The 17,400-nt window shown below is 38.4% G+C and overlaps 2 protein-coding genes across 3 annotated transcripts; both read left to right on the forward strand.

Moving 5' to 3' along the window:
• Positions 1–5,188: 5,188 nt before the first annotated feature.
• LOC114147551 (suppressor protein SRP40-like) lies at positions 5,189–10,496 on the forward strand. Its single transcript, XM_028022031.1, has 7 exons — positions 5,189–5,433; positions 6,207–6,273; positions 6,931–6,974; positions 7,720–7,860; positions 8,864–8,968; positions 9,313–10,408; positions 10,477–10,496. The coding sequence occupies exons 1-7, from the start codon at positions 5,431–5,433 to the stop codon at positions 10,494–10,496; spliced, it is 1,476 nt and encodes a 491-aa protein (XP_027877832.1). The 5' UTR covers positions 5,189–5,430.
• Positions 10,351–14,525, forward strand: LOC114148944 (uncharacterized). Of its 2 annotated transcripts, XM_028024453.1 has the most exons (5): positions 10,351–11,383; positions 11,744–11,863; positions 12,583–12,651; positions 12,855–12,917; positions 14,023–14,525. In XM_028024453.1, exons 1-5 carry the CDS (start codon positions 10,507–10,509, stop codon positions 14,247–14,249), a joined length of 1,356 nt encoding a protein of 451 aa, XP_027880254.1. In that variant the 5' UTR covers positions 10,351–10,506; the 3' UTR covers positions 14,250–14,525. The 2 variants fall into 2 exon arrangements, with proteins under 2 accessions (XP_027880254.1, XP_027880255.1); XM_028024454.1 differs by lacking the exon at positions 12,855–12,917.
• The last annotated feature ends 2,875 nt before the right edge of the window (positions 14,526–17,400 follow it).

A 17,400-nucleotide genomic window follows, 5' to 3' on the forward strand; every position in this document is an offset into this window, starting at 1 on the left:
ATTCAAGAATGATAACTTATTTCAGTATTGACTAACGGAAAGAATCCAGTTGAAATCACTGAATGAATCCAACTAACACATTCATTTCTGTAAAAAAACGGGTCAGCCATTGTTCAGAAAACTGATGTATAAATCCCTTTTTTTTCTGTCTACCGGCGGTTTGGGCCACAACTGTAGGCCATTTCAGCGACAAATTGTTAGTAAAACAATGAAAATCCTTTTCGGTCTGGAAAAAATCTGGACACAAATGTGGCTGGAAAAATAAGACGGATAAGTTAACTGAAGGAAAAGGCGAATCGTTTTCCCGCGTCAAGACGATGGATTGAGCTGTCGGGACAGCAGAAAAGCTTCTTCTTTTTTTTTTTTTTTAATCCGGAACCGATCCAGGAGAGCCGAAAAACATTTCAGCGAGGTGTTTTACGATGACCCGAATCGATCAGGATGTGTCTGAGATGGAAGAAGCGACGCCACGCTAAAGACTCGACGTGCTTGTTTCATAACCAGTACAACATTTTTATCACATCCAACCTCATGATGACGCGTTGCCATGGAAACCCACGACAGTAAGTAGCTACACCAGTTGCTCTTTTTGTTCTGTTATTTGAATATTTCTGGTGCCTCTCATGTCCGCTCACGGAGTCACCAGTTTATAAAACTCGCCACAAGCCTGGATCAATAAAACTTGTTTATTTGCTCGGAGGGGACAAACACGCTGCCTCTCAAAAGTATTCACACACCTCAAACTTTTTTTTTGTTCAAATTCTTTCCCGTAGTAAAGTTTTATAAGAAGCAGTGTGGTCTTATTGTTTTTGTTTTTGTTTTTCGCTAATAAAGATCCTAAAAGTGTGGCAAGCACTCGCTCCTGACGCTTTGGTGTTGACTGAGATTTCACAAAAGCCTTGGTGAACGGTTGTGTGTGTGTGTGTGTGTGTGTGTGTGTGTGTGTGTGTGTGTGTTCTTGTTTTTCCCCCTGCGTGGGGACATTGGCCTGACTCTATACCTACACGTGGGGACCTATTTACCCGTGGGGACCAAATTTGAGGTCCCCACCGGCACAACCCCATTTTGTAGCATAAAATGGTGTATAAACATGCCTCGTGAAGTTTTCCAGGAAGTCCCCATGAACTTCATTTCAAGACAAAATTTGTGCGAGTGTTTAAGGCATGCGCTCATAGTGGTCACACAGAGTATTGCAGTCCCCTTTAGGCTAGGTGTTCCGGAAGTGTGCTTCACTTACTGCTCACTCACTAGTCCCCCCTATTGGTCAGAAGGAGTTTTACAATTTAATGGCCAAATTCAACTTTAACTTTAAAAATCTAACTTTTTAAACTTAATTTCTTACAGTGTGGGATTATAGAGTATTTTTTTATGTAATTTATTTTAGTTTAATTTAAAGTGAAGTTTACCAATATTTACTTTTTTATTTAATTTATTGCACTTAGCTTAGCTAAGCGCTGTGAAAACCTATTGAAACTCAAAGGCTTATTATGATTCTCCTCAGTAAATAAGCACCAATTTGGAGGCCTAAGAATATTCGAAAACTCAAACTTTGGAGACTGCCGAGGAAGATGGCAGCACGCTAAGAAAGCTCCGGAAACCGACAATTTTCTTTCACATTTATCTGGAATATACACCTCTCAATTTACCCGGATATAAATACATCTGACATGCTAAAACCTAAAGTATTTCTAAGAAGCCAGATATTAATAATTTACCGACGAAATGTCAAGCAACAACAAAGCTAACTATTTCAAAGGTGCAGTAACGAGAAGCAAGCTAGCAGCGAGGACCAGCCCCACGCCTGACAGCACTTCTGCTAACCCGTTGACAGACTTAAGCTGCACTGAAGAGAAACATACCGACCCCAACTTCATTGAAGAAATATGGAACATGAGCGCAACACTACAAATTGTTGCAGCAGATGTTGTCTCAATTAAAGAAAGAACTAAAGAGCTTAAAGACTCTGTGGAAAATATTCTAATTAGACTGGGCGAGGTTGAACAGCGGGTGTTCCTCAACAGCACTCCCTAGAAATCTTTTTTTTAAAAATCTGTCCCCAAGCATTTTTCAATCAACAATCATGAATGTCTCTTGGAGCCATGGTGCATACCCAACAAGAAGTAGGTCATTTTGGATCAAAGCTGTCATTTAGTCTTTTTTAGAAACTAAGGAAACTCCTCCTACAGATGGGAAGAGGTAGAGACGTTGAGGAGGAGGGCTCAGGGCAAGGGTAAAACATTTCACTAAAAACCACCAAAGACTATCCCTATGCCACCATCTACAAAACCAAAGAAGAGCCGAATGCCACTGCAGCAGTAATCCAGTACAGGAGACTCTTGGGTACAGGATCAAGACTACCACATAGAGTAAATACCCTCCACAGAGAAAGGAGTTGGAAACTAAAATAAAGAAAGCTCACACTAGTGTTGGTGGCTTGGTGCAGCTATAACAACTTGAAGCTCAATACCCAGAAGACAGTGGAGTTAATGGTTGGCTTTAGGAAAGTCACAAACCCATCATCCCCTCTTGTTCTCAGAGTCCTTTCCATCTCCATTTTGGACTCATCCTGCTTCCTGGACATCACCATCACCCAGGACTTCAAGTGGAAACCAACCATCAGCTCCCTTATCGTGAAGGCCCAGCACCAGATGTTCTACTTATGGCAGCTGAGAGAATTCAAACTGCCAACTGAGTGTTGGTGCAGTTTAATACAGCCATCATCAAGTCAATCCTCACTACCTCTATCACTGGGTACAATGGAGCCACAACCAGGGACAAACAGATTACAACACATTGTGTGTAGTGATGAAAAGGTGATCGGTTGCAACCGCTGACCTTTACAGGAGATTGCACGACCTAGAGTCCTTCAAGACTCTAGGTCGTGCAGGTCGGATTGCAACTGACACTTCTCACCATGGACACAGTCTGTTTAAGCTCCTCTCCTCAGGGAGAAGACTATGGTCCACCCGGACCAGAACGTCCCGCCACAAGGACAGTTTCTTTACCTCAGTCATTAGACTGTTGAACAATAGATAATTGACTCTGGCATAACACAGCCACTTTATCCACCTGCTACTCTTACTCTACTCTACTCTGTGTAATTTAATTAACAGTGTTTCAGTTTTGGTAATGGCATTTTTAAAATGTTCCTCTATTAATTGTCTTTTAAGGTATTTAAGATCTTTGCTGATTTGAGAATTATTGAAACTGCAAATTATGGGGACTGCATAAATGTTTCTTTTTAATTTATGTAGCAAGATTAATCAGTTGAAAATAAAAACATGATTTAAACAGTTGTCTTTGCTCTTCTAGACAGACAACAAACAAGCAGACATTACTCAGAACTAAATATTCATGTCTTTGATGTAGAAAAGTCCCTTCGTAAAGACTGAAACAGTAGCTAAACCAGAAATTAAATTAAAATAATTTAAAAATCCCTAAAGAGAAACTACAATGTAGTATTTCACCCCATGTTCATTAGTCAAGTCAAACAGGTCATGTTTAGGCCTGCTTCGTAGGAATGATTTCCTGAAGAGTTCTGTGTTACAATATTAAGTGCAAAAGTTTTCTGCTAAACAAAATCCTTTATTTGCTTTTCGTTTTGTGTAAAGGTTATGCAGTGTTGTCCATTTTAAGTGGCTTACCCATACAAAATTTCATATGAATAAAAATCAAATTTCAAAGATGATAGATAGACTGTTACTGTTTAGTAGGCACTGTCAGTTAGGCTGAAAATGTCTCATGCCTGGTTCCCAAAAATGTATTTGGGAACCAGGCATGACACTTGAAGTAGATTCCTGAGGTCAAACATTGTCAATGGCCTTCAACCAACACATCAAAGATGGGCTAACCCAAGTAAGATCTCGTAGTTCCTTATATATTCTTCTTGATAGAAGAAATTATCTGTAAAAGCTAATTGAGATTTGACCAACACTCTATAAAGCACTTCATATTTATATCAATTAACAGCCTCTTGTAAATATTTCAATAACATATATGCTCAATATGATTGTACAAATTGGTATTATGTCTTTCTTAACTCCCCTCATCTTTTTCCAATGGTTTGCTCCACAAGCTCTTAAGTAGGCCATTGGTGACATTGTACCCTTTGGTCTCTCCAGGCCTGACAAGAAGATAACTGAAAGAAGGATTGGATTTGTTTGACTGACTCTGTTTAAGTTAGAGTTGTTAAAACAATAAACTGTAGCATTTTTGAACTTTTAATTCAAAGTGCTTGGTTGAAGACAAAGAATGGTTGAAGAAGAGGAATCAAGAATCAGCATGCTCCTCAAGCAGGTTGACTGGCTCACATTTATGTATTTATTTATCCACATATAGTTTTCCTTATCTACTACAGCCCTCCACCCAGCTTCTCCACAATGGAGAAACTGGGTGGAGGCCGTCTCACACACATCCTGAGATTTGATGTCCCCACCTCACCCATGCCCATCCCCCCTCAACATTCCCTCCATGGCTTGGAGGGAAACATGCTGAACTATAAAGTGTAGCATGTTTGAACTTTTAATGCAAAATGTTTGGTTGAAGATAAAGAATGGTGGGATAAGAGGAATCAGTATGCAAATTATTGTAATTTATATATTTATTAATCCACATAAAATTTCCGGATCTGCTGTAGCCCCTCCACCCACTTTCTCAGTAATGGCTGCCGTCTCACACACATCCTGAGATTTGATGTCCCCACCTCACCCATGCCCATAACTCCTCAACATTCCCTCCATGGATTGGAGGGAAACATACTGTACTATAAAGTGCCGCATGTTTGAACTTTTAATGCAAAATGTTTGGTTGAAGATAAAGAATGGTGGGACAAGAGGAATCAAGAATCAGTATGCTACTCAAGGAGGTTGGTTGACTGGCTTACAATTCTTCAGTCTCTTTCTGCAAACCTTCCTAATTTATATATTTATTTTTCCACATCCTAATTTTCTGATTTGCTATAGCTCCTCGCCAGTCTCTCTGTAATGGCTGCCATCTCACACACATCCTGAGATTTTGCGTCCCCACCTCACCCATGCCCATCCCCCCTCAACATTCCTCCATAGCTTGCTCTCAAACTTTGCAGATTTGACTGGTGTGGAACCTACAAAATGTCCATTACAAAGAATAATTTTTTCTCCTGAAGCATTACTTTGGGAGATAACACAAGTTAAGTAATTCATTTCCTAGTTTTATAACTTAATTGATGTTCGGTAGAGTTGTGACGCCAAAGTTAAGGTGTCATTAGTTATTAACACAGGGCTGGGCCGTAAGCCTCAGCTAGCTGCTTTTTGCAACCAAGCAGGAACTCCGGCCTGTGCCGGAGTCTAAATCAAGCGCTCCTTTTTTGACTGCTGCACACCTGCACCGAAGGAGGAGATTCAGACCTTCATGCTAACATCCGAGGAATGAGGAGCAATCTAGCTAAAGAAAATGGTAAGATTATTGTTATTTTAATGGACTCCCGGTTATTATCTATTATATCACTCAGTCAGATATACTTTTAAATGCTGTTTAAACGTGTTGACCTGTAAAAACTGTTTCAATTGTGTTTCACTAGGATGGCTAGCTGACATTAGCCTAGCTACAGCTAATGAGAAGCATGCATGTTTTATTTTCAATTTATTGAGGTCCAGTCTTACAGCAAATAAATAGAAATAAAAGTGACAATTAACCAAAAAAAGGATAAGTTATTAAAATATGACTGCTCACAAAAATGACTCAAATGCAAAATAAAAAAAGCTAAGTTTGAAACATGCAAACCTAATAGAGCAGAAATCATGAAATATGCAATCTTTTCAGTGGCCCTGCTTGTGTGATTGAAAAGAGTAATAACTTAAGAGTAATAACTTTTTACATGTGCTCTGAATTGAGAGACGATAGACATGAGGAGCTAAAACATGAGGCAGAAGTAAATGGATGCCTTGTGCATAAAGGTTGATTCTGCTGGGAAGGGAGCCTTCAGGCCACATTACACCAGACTACATCCTTTTTAAAATAATAAAGATTGGGATTTATGGGGTTTTTGGGGGGGGTGTAGGAGTGGGGGAGGGTATATTAGGATGAATCAGGAGGTTTGAATTGGAAACTAACTTCAGCATCATAACTTTAGGTGGGGGGGATCTGTTTTGGCAAAATTAATTTCAGGCCTTTAACACTGACTTATAATCATTGAATGCTTTTTTTTTTTCCTGGAAAATGCCAACCAGAGAAGTAGATCCAGTGATAGGAGTGACGGTGGAGTAGAGTCTACACCCAGCTGTTCCAGTTTAAAAGGTGAATTATCTCAGGGAAAGATGCATTAGCCCACAATGTTTTTCCCACATTTAAGTTGTTTTGCATTATTGTTTCCACTAAATCAATATAATGCGAGTTATAACTGCTCAGGTGAGAGAAGGGAGGTGTGACAAGAAGTCTATTAAAATTATAATTTTTTTAACATGATTTTAGTTGCCTAGAAGAAGCTACCACAATATCAGTTAATGTTTGATTTAAGAGTACCAAGTCAGGTTTTTCTTAAACAAAGAAAAGGCTCAGCACATCTGTCGGTGATTTTACTTGAAATGCCAGTTGTTTCTAAATGTCCAAGGAAATAGAGATTTGTGTTGGGGGGAAGCTTTGGTAGAACCCAGGTCAACTGCTTTCCTTTTTGCATTCGACCATTGTTGACTTGCTATAACTTTGATAATTTTATTTAATAACCCTTAGTCTAGTTGTTCCAATCTTGAGTATTAAATTGAAAAAGTTAGAAATTTTAAAGAATTGCTGAAATTATTGAATACTGAAGGTCGGATATTTATTTCTAATCCCAAATTTAACATTTGTAACCTAGTGATAAGACCCAAAAATATTTTGAGAAGACCAAATATAGGAGATGCAGAGCCTCTGAATTGTTTTAAGGTGATATTAACTTTTTTTCTTTTTAAATTTCAGCTACAGATGAGACATTTGGGCTTGATCCAGAGCAGAGGCAAATGGTAAGTGTGCCTATGAATAAGTTCAAAGGATGTGACAGTATTTCAGTTTCATTCTAGCTCACATGTACTCTTCATACTGCATAGCTAATTTAAATATTGTTCTAAATTAAAGTCTGGAAAAGTTGCTGCCCAGTTGTCTTCACCAATGAACATGTGCATTAGTATTTACAAATCCTACAGTGGTGAAAGTTATTTTCGCTGTAGAGAAGTGGCAAAAATGTTATGCAGAGAAATTCTTGAAAAAGATCATTTTGATATAAGCTTGTCGTATTGAGTTTGGGAGGAATGCTGTATCTTGACAATATGTCTCCATCCAAGTTGGCACCTTGTGTTTAACATGTCTGGATCATAGATGATGACTGAAATCAGGCCTGTTAAGAATTCTCAGATTTTCAAAATATTGTGAAAATGTTTTAATACCCCAGTGATTCACTTCTACTTATTTTAACTGATTATAAAGGCTGATGTCCTGCACAGATGTTTTCCTGTTCCACCACACTTGACTCAAATTAATGGATCATTAACAAATGTTTTATAACAAGCTATTGGAGAATGATTTGATTTGAATGAAGTGTGCTGTAGCAACCCCTAAACCCTGGGAGTTGCTGATTCTTGACTTAAAGTTTCACCTGGATGCATCATTCTCAATGTGGTCAGGTGCCAGTTCCATCTGGGGCCTGTGTCTCCAATTTGTTTAATTTCACAGATGTGGACATTTACAATGCTTGTTTTCTGTGTTTTATAGGATCAAACACGTCAAGCTCGTCGCCTGCAGAAACTTAAAGCCCATCACAATAAATGTGAGGCTCATCACAAGAAGCTCGTCACAAAGGCAACAAATGAAGTGAGGGAGAACACGTCTTTTCTCCATCAGAAGGGCTTAATGGTTAGTTTTGCTTCACCTTTTTCTTGATGTACCCAGAGATGAGAACTGTTAGTAAATGTACCATTGTATGTGTGGCTTGAGCTGTTTTGACAGTATTATTGTAAAAATATCAAGAAAATCTTCTTGCAAATTTCTTAATACTTACTATAATTATGTAATCAACACAAATTCATAGCTATCTTTAATGCTGGATAAAAACGTCTTTCAATTTTTAAAAGTTTTGTGAAACAAAAATACTGTCAGTTATTACAAGATTTCAAGTGTCCAACGTCACGATGCTTATCAGAGAAGAAATACATTTGGTGGTATTTGGCTGCTTTGCAAAATCATGTAACCTGAAACTTTAGACTGTGCACAGGAGCTTTCTTTGAGGGGGACTCACCTTGTCAGTCAATTCAAATTTATTTAGTGTCTATTACAATACAAGTTGTCACTAGATGCTTCCCAGAGACCCAGACATGGACTAATCAGGACTAAACCCAAAATACTCTGAAGCATTTATTATCTTCCAGTCTATGAAATTCCAATGGCCTGTCAAGTTGAAGTATAAAATAAATGTGCATAGTTTCAGTGTCATTTAATCTAAATTTAGTAGGTTAGATTAGGTGGTAATGGATACCAAAATCCAAAAGTAATTGGCCATGGTGTCTGATTTTTAACTGTCACATTTGAACACAGCAGAATATTAGCTTTAGGTATATTTGTAACAAATCTGGGTGGATCACTTCATGGTTTGTATTAAATCTGTAAGCAAGGCATTTGCTTTATTTATCCTCTCACCCACTCTATTAAGTACTGCGCTGTCATATTATACACCATGAAATGCAGAATCTCCAGTGTAATCTGAAGGAGCCTGTGCACTTTTGGTGCTGTTAATATGTGACATCTTTGGGATTTCTAAATACCTTGATTCAGTAGAAGTTAACTGTAGCTCTGTATTAAATTGTAACAGTTCATTTAGGCATGGACACATTTTAACAGTTAAACTTATAATTTTTTGGAGTCAAAACAGTCATCCGATGAGAGCGACGATACCATCATCCTTGGTCCAACACCAACTGAAGGGGACATGAGCGTGCCTGAGCTTACAAGAACTGACAGTGTGATTGTAAGTTTATTTATAAATATCATAGTCCAACCTAATGTTAAGACTCACTTAGGTTAGAAATTCTATTTTTTTGTAGTATTTAAAACCAAACTATCCAAGAACTCAGTTAGTCGCCATGTGCTGGTAAATCTGTCACTTTTTGAGGATGCTTAAAAATGTTGGAAAAACATTTGAGCTAACAAGCACCAAAAAAATTTAAAAGAAATCATACTAGTATTGGGAGTATTTCTTTTTTAATGAACTTTTTAAAACTAGTTGTACATATTTAACTTCTTCTGATTTGTTTATATGTTTGAGAAATAATCTGAAAGTAATTTCTCTCTTTTTAAAAAAAATAATTTTAGCTAAACAAACAAATGCTTTGCTACTCAGAAGCATCTCTATCAAGTTCTGACATCACTGAGGAAGAGTATGTTCCCGATTCTGAGAAATCTGAGAGTGGCAGTCTAAACGACAGTGACAGTTCAGTAGACGTTAAACAGCTCAAGAAGAGGAAGAAAAGAGCCCAGAAAAATACTTCTTCTCTGGAAGTTCAACCACTTAAGAGAATGCGTGTGACCACTTCTAGTTCCTTGACTGCAAAAGATCCTGGAGAATCTTCTTCAACTGATGCAAAAGATCCTGGAGAATCTTCTTCAACTGATGCAAAAGATCCTGGAGAATCTTCTTCAACTGATGCAAAAGATCCTGGAGAATCTTCTTCACTTGATGTGACAGTCATGACCTTGAAGAAGAAGGGAGATGGCAGTAGGGCTTACAATAAAAGGTACTTTTGTGCATTTTGTAGCAAACCTTACAGCAAAATGGCACGTCATCTAGAAGCAAAACACAGTGATACACCAGAAGTGGAAAGTGCACTGAAATGTCCCAAAGGTTCTAGAGAACGACGGCTGCAGTTGTCCTTGATAAGAAACAAAGGAAACCGTGCCCATAATAATAAAGTCATTAAAGAGGGAAAAGGAATGCTCATTCCCCGCCAACAATGCACTAAATCTGCAAAAGCTGGTGATTACTTGCATTGCATCAACTGCGAGGGTTACCTCAAGCGGAAATTCTTGTGGAGGCATATGCAGAGGTGTTATCTCAGTCAAAAAGTCAAAGGACTGAAGCCAGGAACATCTCGAGTCCAAGCCATTTGCAAATATGCAGAGCCAGTACCAGACAGCGTCAATGCACAGTTTTGGAAACTAATACATGACATGCACCATGATGATGTAGCAAAAGTTGTCCAAAGTGAGAAGTGCATCTTGAAATTTGGAGAACATTTGTTCAACAAACATGGTCAAGATGTTACAAGACACGAATACATCCGACAGAAGATGCGCGAAACCGCACGAGTTGTTCTGCAAGGGAAGAAAGATGGCAAGTTGGAGATGCTCCCAGACTTCTTTGTGCCAGCTAACTTCCCTCATGTTATAGATGCAGTTAAGAAAGTGGCTGGCTTGGATGAAAGAACAAACGTCTTCAAAACGCCATCTTTAGCACTCAAGTTGGGTCACAACCTCAAGAAAGTGGCAAATGTTCTTGAATGTGAGGCTATGATCTCAGGCGATGAGAATACCATTCACAATGTGCGAATTTTCAAACAAATCTGTGAGACCAGATGGAGCGAGTGTGTCTCTTCCCATGCTCTTAGGACTTTGAATGAGGCTAAGTGGAATGCTCCTCAGCTTATTCCCTTTGCTGAAGACGTTAGGAAAATGCACCAGTATCTTGACACAAAAAGGATGGAGTGCCAGAGGAACCTGAAGGAAGAAGCTGTAAAGAAGAACTGGGCTGAACTTGCCAAGATCACGCTTTGTGAGGTGATAATATTCAACCGGAGAAGAGAGGGAGAAGTATCCAAGATGCCACTGAACGCTTTCACCTTGAGAGATACCTCTGTCACCCATCCAGATGTGGAGCTTGCTTTGTCAGAACTTGAAAAGAAGCTGTGTAAACACTTCCAGCGAATTGAGATAAAAGGCAAACGTGGCCGAAAGGTTCCCATTCTCCTAACTCCTAATATGGCATCATCAATGGAGTTGCTTGTCCAAAATCGCCGCAATTGTGATGTATTGGATGAGAATCCATACATGTTCGGGAGACCACAGACTCTCAATCACTTCAGAGGATCGGATATTATTCGTGAGATGGCTCAAAACTGTGGAGCAAAACACCCTGGAGCATTGTCCTCAACCAAACTGAGGAAGCACATGGCCACCATGTCAAAGGTACTTAACCTAAAGGACAATGAAATGGACGACCTAGCTGACTTCCTTGGCCATGACATTAGAGTTCATCGTCAGTATTATAGATTGCCTGAAGGGACATTACAGTTGGCAAAAATCAGTAAAGTGTTGCTGGCACTAGAAAGAGGACAGCTCTCCCACTTCAAAGGAAGAAATCTGGATGAAATCAGCATTGATCCACAAGGTAAATTGGTATATTTTTTTGTGAAGATTTAATTTGACCCCCTGGCATGGCACGTTCTATTTATTTTGATTTTGACTTTGTAAATAAAAAAAAAAAGATGACATCTATAAAAGTTTGAGTGTCAGACATTGACAACAGTAGGAAGAAGTAGCTCAGCAGGCATTTTTTATATTACATATTCGAATTCTTGTAGTTTTTTTGTTTGCTTGTTTTAATCTTTGGGAAATTCAATCATAATTTCCCATTGTAAATTGCTCACTTGAATGGCCATAGAACAAGGAAAAGCGCTAAGACTGTGCTGACAGCATATGCAATGCTTCATAGTTTAATATGATGGATATTTGTTACTTCATTTTCCAGAAAAAATGTCTGTGGACAGTGGATCAGACACTGAAGAAGAGGTTGACTCAGCTGAGAGGGATGCTGGTACTTCATCTTCCAGATCACCAGATATGGATGGCAACAAAAAAGTAGAAAATGGTGAGGAATCACAAATACATTGATTTCTGCCTTTTGTACAATCTGTTGTCAAGACAGCAGTGCACTTTTAGATTTGTGCTTAGGCATTTTAACTTACTCTCTAGTGTATTATATATAATATATTTCGATTACATAAAGTAGATTTTTAGAATAATTGTCAGAAAACCACAAGGTTAAGCTGTTGCCATCTTGTTTCTCACCTGGAAGTTGGAAACCAGATTTTATGACATTAAGTTGACTGACTATATCACATCCATCACTGCCAGGGATGTGGACATGTGAAAAAGTGCTTCCATGACACTTTAGTGAATTTGGGGATTATCGAATCCCCTGAAAAAACACCTCTTGGAATTATAAAAATGGTTTACTCGACATTAAGAAGTTTTTTCAAATAAGTGCCGTTTCCATTACAAGATCTTTTTTTTTTTTTTTTTTTTTTTTTTTTTACATTTGATGGATAGATACAGGTCATGGAAATGAGTCTGATAGTTTCATCCATAAAAGGAGAAATGTTTTAAAAAGTGTTGCTAACAGGGCCAAACTAAATGTTGACGGTAAAAATTAGATAATTACAATACCAGCAGCTTTTGATTTAGTGCTGTTAAGAAATTAGTACAAAGTTAAACTGTTAAGCTAATTATTTGAAATGCTTGTATAAAGTAAACATACTGACTGCTTACACTGTTGAATACGCTTTTACTTAATATACCTTTGTTTAGGTCAATTTGGGGTGACCAGGAGATGCACCACTGAAGTTGGACAAAGCAATGATCTGCCCTCAGCAAAAGGTAAGAATATTTATAAGCGTGAAGAAAATGAGATTGTAGATTTCTGATAAATATTGAACCTTTAGAGGCCACTGTCCTCTATCATTACTCTTTTTCATGTATGTCATTTTTGGGTTCTGTCATTTATACAAATTTTCAATGTACTCTGTAACTGATAATTTTGTCCAAGTCAGATATATTTTGAGATTTCTTTGGTTTAACAGAGAGGTCAGATGACGAGGTACTGGCAGACATGGAAGTCTCTGGCAACTCCAACACGACTAACGGTAGTTTCTCTTCCTCCTTGGAGATTATCAATGAGCAGAAGCTTTAAAAATGTTGCCAGACACATCTTTCAAACTGAAGAATTTATCTGACTGCAAATTTTTATTATAAAGAAATTATAACCACCGGGTCTAATGTCTCAACTGAATGTTCCTCTTGCAAGCCAGGCTTGAGAACATGTAAACCTTTAGTTATTTTTTACACATTTAGTGTTCATTGAATATTTCACATTATCAGGTGTAAACCTATTTCCAATATTTCCTTAATTTTTTTATTGAACTAAACAAATGGGTAAATAATGAACATTTCACAGCACTGTCTGTGTGGTGTCAAAATTAGGCTTCCTCATTTTATAATCTCATGAGGATTACATGATATCTCAACATATAAAACTTTAGAATAGCTCAATTTTCATTTGACTGCATACCCTCAAGCAAAAGTTTGGTTTTACTTCTTCTCCCCCTTCTCTCTTATTGCCACCTTGAACTGTCTTCAAACAGCAAACTAACTAGACTGATCAAAGGTAGTTTGGGTGATTATTTTAATCTTTCTGCTTAACTGCACCTATAAAATATTTCCAAAACCTATAGTGCTAGGAGAACTTATCAGGCCCTGCGAGTTTTCCCAGTTTGGACTCTGTGACAAAGGGAGATTTAAGTTTTATCCATTAGAGAGCCCCGCTTATGTTGATGCTCTCTTAACGTAGGCTCACCGAGTCTCCAGCCACCATCAAATCACTCAAAATCTTCCTTTTGGTGAAGTGTTTTTGAAATGGATGATATTTTAAACAATTTTGTCGTATTTTTTGAACATCCCCTTGACCTTAATTATTTATGCTTGTGAAGTATTTTGTACAATTAATTCTCTCTTGTACCTGCTGATGCTTCTATAAAGGATGGGGAGATTTATGTGTTCTCTCACTACCAGTTGTCAGCTTCAACAGTGACAACTATTGGAGCTGACAGCTGACCCTTAAATATGAAATAATGCTTTACTACAGCTGTAGTAAAGAAATGTTTTCATGATAGCTTTATAACTTGCTCTGTCATACAGACTGAAACATTTTTTTATTGAAGAACACTTAAAAGTGCCCCTAATTATTTTCAGGCCCACCACAAAAGAAGAGACTGAAGTGGAACCAAGAAGAAATCCAGGCAGTGGAGAAAACACTCATGGACTGTATTGACTCTGGAAAGGTTCCTGGGAAAGCCCAGTGTATGAAGTGCATTGAAACCTCACCAGTAGCCCTCAAGGACAGGACATGGCAAGGGATTAAATTCTATGTGAAAAATCGCATAGATGCATTAAAACGAGAGACTTTCAAAAGAAGGTAAGCGTTGACCTTTTTGTTACTGTGAAAGAAAACGGATCATTTGTTAGTGCCATTACCACGCCGATTCTGTTTGGAGTTTCTGCCGGTTTTGAAGTTTTGAGACAGCTGCAGTCAAGTTTTGTAATGCAAGTATGTATGCATACTGTATGTTCATGTTTATTGATACATATCAATGAATACATTTCATTTTAGTACATGCATGTTGGATTGTATGTATATTTTTTGCAACAAGATACTGTAAGTTATGCAATAAAATGGTTCACATAGAACCAGAAAATGTAGTCCATTATTGATGGTTGACATTAAGCATGTTACCAGGCACTTAAAAATAACATTAAACAAAAACAAATCTGATATAACACAGTTTATTGACTTAAAAGAACTAGGATTGCTCATATTTGACAAACTGTGTTCCCAAAAATTACACAGTGCCACCTGGTGGTAGTTGGTGATGGACATGTCCCCACATGGAGCCAAAAACCTGACAGATTTTTGATTTTCTAAATTTGATTAATTTTTATGTTAAAGATTATATTTCATGTTCCAATATCCCTAAAAAAAATCCAAACCTAAAACCAAGCCTTTAGCTCATTTAGAAAGTTGGGTCCCCACGTGTAACCACCTAGTCACTCGCCAAAACAAGTCCTCACGTTTCGGGAAAAACAAGTATGTGTGTGTGTGTGTGTGTGTGTGTGTGTGTGTGTGTGTGTGTGTGTGCGCGCGCGCGTGTTGTTCTTTTTTTTAGGTCCGGCCTTTGACTGGGCCGCTCTAGAACATCCACCTTGTTGTCTCCGGACCAAGCTGGATGTTGTCTTGGTGGAAAATAAACGTTCTCTAAAGCCGTAGAAAACAATCGCTGTTTATTTTCTGTCAGTTTTATCTTAGAAATAATAAAGCACTTTAAAGAAAGCATGGGTAGCCTCTGACAGAAAATGTTGGAGCAGAGTGCGGCACTAAGAACTTTTAAGGGACAAGTTTAAGTAAATGTTTTTAGTCAGATTTTCCATTTTAAGCGTGACTGAAACAGCATGATGACACCCCCACCGTATATTTCACCTCAACATGTTGTGTTCACGGGTAAAACCGAAAGCTAAACTTGCGATACTGTGCAGTGGAGCAAAAAGTGGTTTTGCTCTATGCGACTCATACACTGAAAGAAAAAAAAAAAGAGAGAGAGAGAGAGAATGGTGCTCCAACTTTAAAAAAAGACTTGTGAATTTGTTGCATGTTAATCACATTAAGTTTGTCAAATTGGATTTATTTGTTCATCACGACAACCTAATAAACTTAATATACTTACTTGGATAAACTTGATTTGATGACTTGTAACAAATTAACTATTTTAATTTTTAAAAAAATAATAAGTTGGATCACCTGTTTTCTTTTTTGTCTGTGTGAGGGCGCCGCTCCAGAGGGGGGCGCCGCATGTGTGGCGGAGAAATGATTTATTTTAGGGGGGATTTTCTGTATTTCACGTCTGTTTGTGGATGTGCACGTTCACTTCCCGTTCTTTCCCTCCCTCCCACACACACTAGAGGCTCCAGTGGAGATGCGCCTTATGATGTGTGCGTGTTTACAACTCAGAAGAGGAAAAAACCCCCACATTTGCTCCTTTTACTCTTAACGGGGGAGAAAACGATACTTTCTGAGCTGCTCTCTGTCTGTCTGAAGGGTCTAGTTCCTCGGGGGCCTCTCCAGAGGTGGGGACTCGAGTCACATGACTTGGACTCGAGTCAGACTCGAGTCGTTAAAATCACGACTTGAGACTTGACTTGAAAAAATGCTCAAAGACTCGGACTTGACTTTGACTTTCATGCCATTGACTTGGGACTTGACTCGACTTGAAGCTGTTTACTTGAAAAGACTTGATATTTTTTACTCAAAGTCTTAAAATTTAAAACACATTATTTATAAAGTGGCGTCATTAATTAATGTCACTCATTCCGTATCAATATGCGCAGACCGTCACTATGGTTTTCCTCTCTCCTTATGTATGTATGTGTACGTAGCTGCAGCACAACCAATCAAATTAACAGGATTTGGACGTTTAATAAAACGGCAAAGCTACAGAGCTCAGGGAACGAAATACGAAATAACAGCTCGAATATGCTAATTTCTTTTGGCTACGTAGGTTATGAACTTTCGACTAAAAAACGAACTGCAACTTGTAAAACATGCAAGAAGAGAATATCGGATGGAGATGCCACGACGTCCAACTTTGTCCGGCATTTGAAGCTTCACAAAGATCGGTAGGTGGCGCTTTTCTTTTGCTGTAAGATAGCTGACTTTAGCTAACTTCGTGTTAGCATGTGTACTCCGGGTTAAATTGGTGATGATTTACCATAAATCCGGTCCTTCAAATGCCTCCACAAATAATGTGCACCGTGTTAGCTCAGGAAGCCGGTGGATAGTGAGCGGGGCTCCGGAACAGAAAGCAGATTCTGGACCTGAACACAGTGAACAGAGTCTCTCTGTCCCATCATGATGATGAACCGGGTCTAGTATCATCTAAGGATGGTTGGTGTATTTGAAGACATCTACGTTGGGAAATTATATTGACAATATATTGTTTTGACAGGTCAGAGAAAAGAGGAAAAAACTGCTGTTATGGTTCTTTGTATTGTGCTGTGGAAATGTCAGCATTTTCCTCTTTTTTTATTGAATATCAAGTTTAACAGAACTGGGCAATAAAGTGGTCCAATTTAAAAATGTTTTTTATACTTTGTGTTCAGCTACACATGTTCTATCATTTGAGATAAATACATATTTTAAAACGAACAAATGGTCTATTATTTGAATTTTATGTATAATTGCAAATTATAAAAAAAAATAAAATAAAAACGACTCGAAATGACTTGAAATTAAAGGTTCCTGACTTGAGACTTGACTCGACTTTTGCCTGTCTTTACTTGAGACTTGACTCGGACTTGAGGACAAAGACTTGAGACTTACTTGAGACTTGCAACACAGTGACTTGGTCACACCTCTGGGCCTCTCTCTCCCGAAGCAGCTCTGCGTGGCCCCAAAGGTGGAGAGGACTCTAAAGGTGGCTCCGAGAAAAGACATAAAACTGTCACACTATCTCTAACTGCTCTACCAGGGCTCGGTATTCTGCTCATTTGGCAGCACACCCGGCGCCTCTGGGAGGAGAT

Source organism: Xiphophorus couchianus, chromosome 7 (assembly GCF_001444195.1).
Source record: "Xiphophorus couchianus chromosome 7, X_couchianus-1.0, whole genome shotgun sequence".
Lineage (NCBI taxonomy): Eukaryota > Metazoa > Chordata > Actinopteri > Cyprinodontiformes > Poeciliidae > Xiphophorus > Xiphophorus couchianus.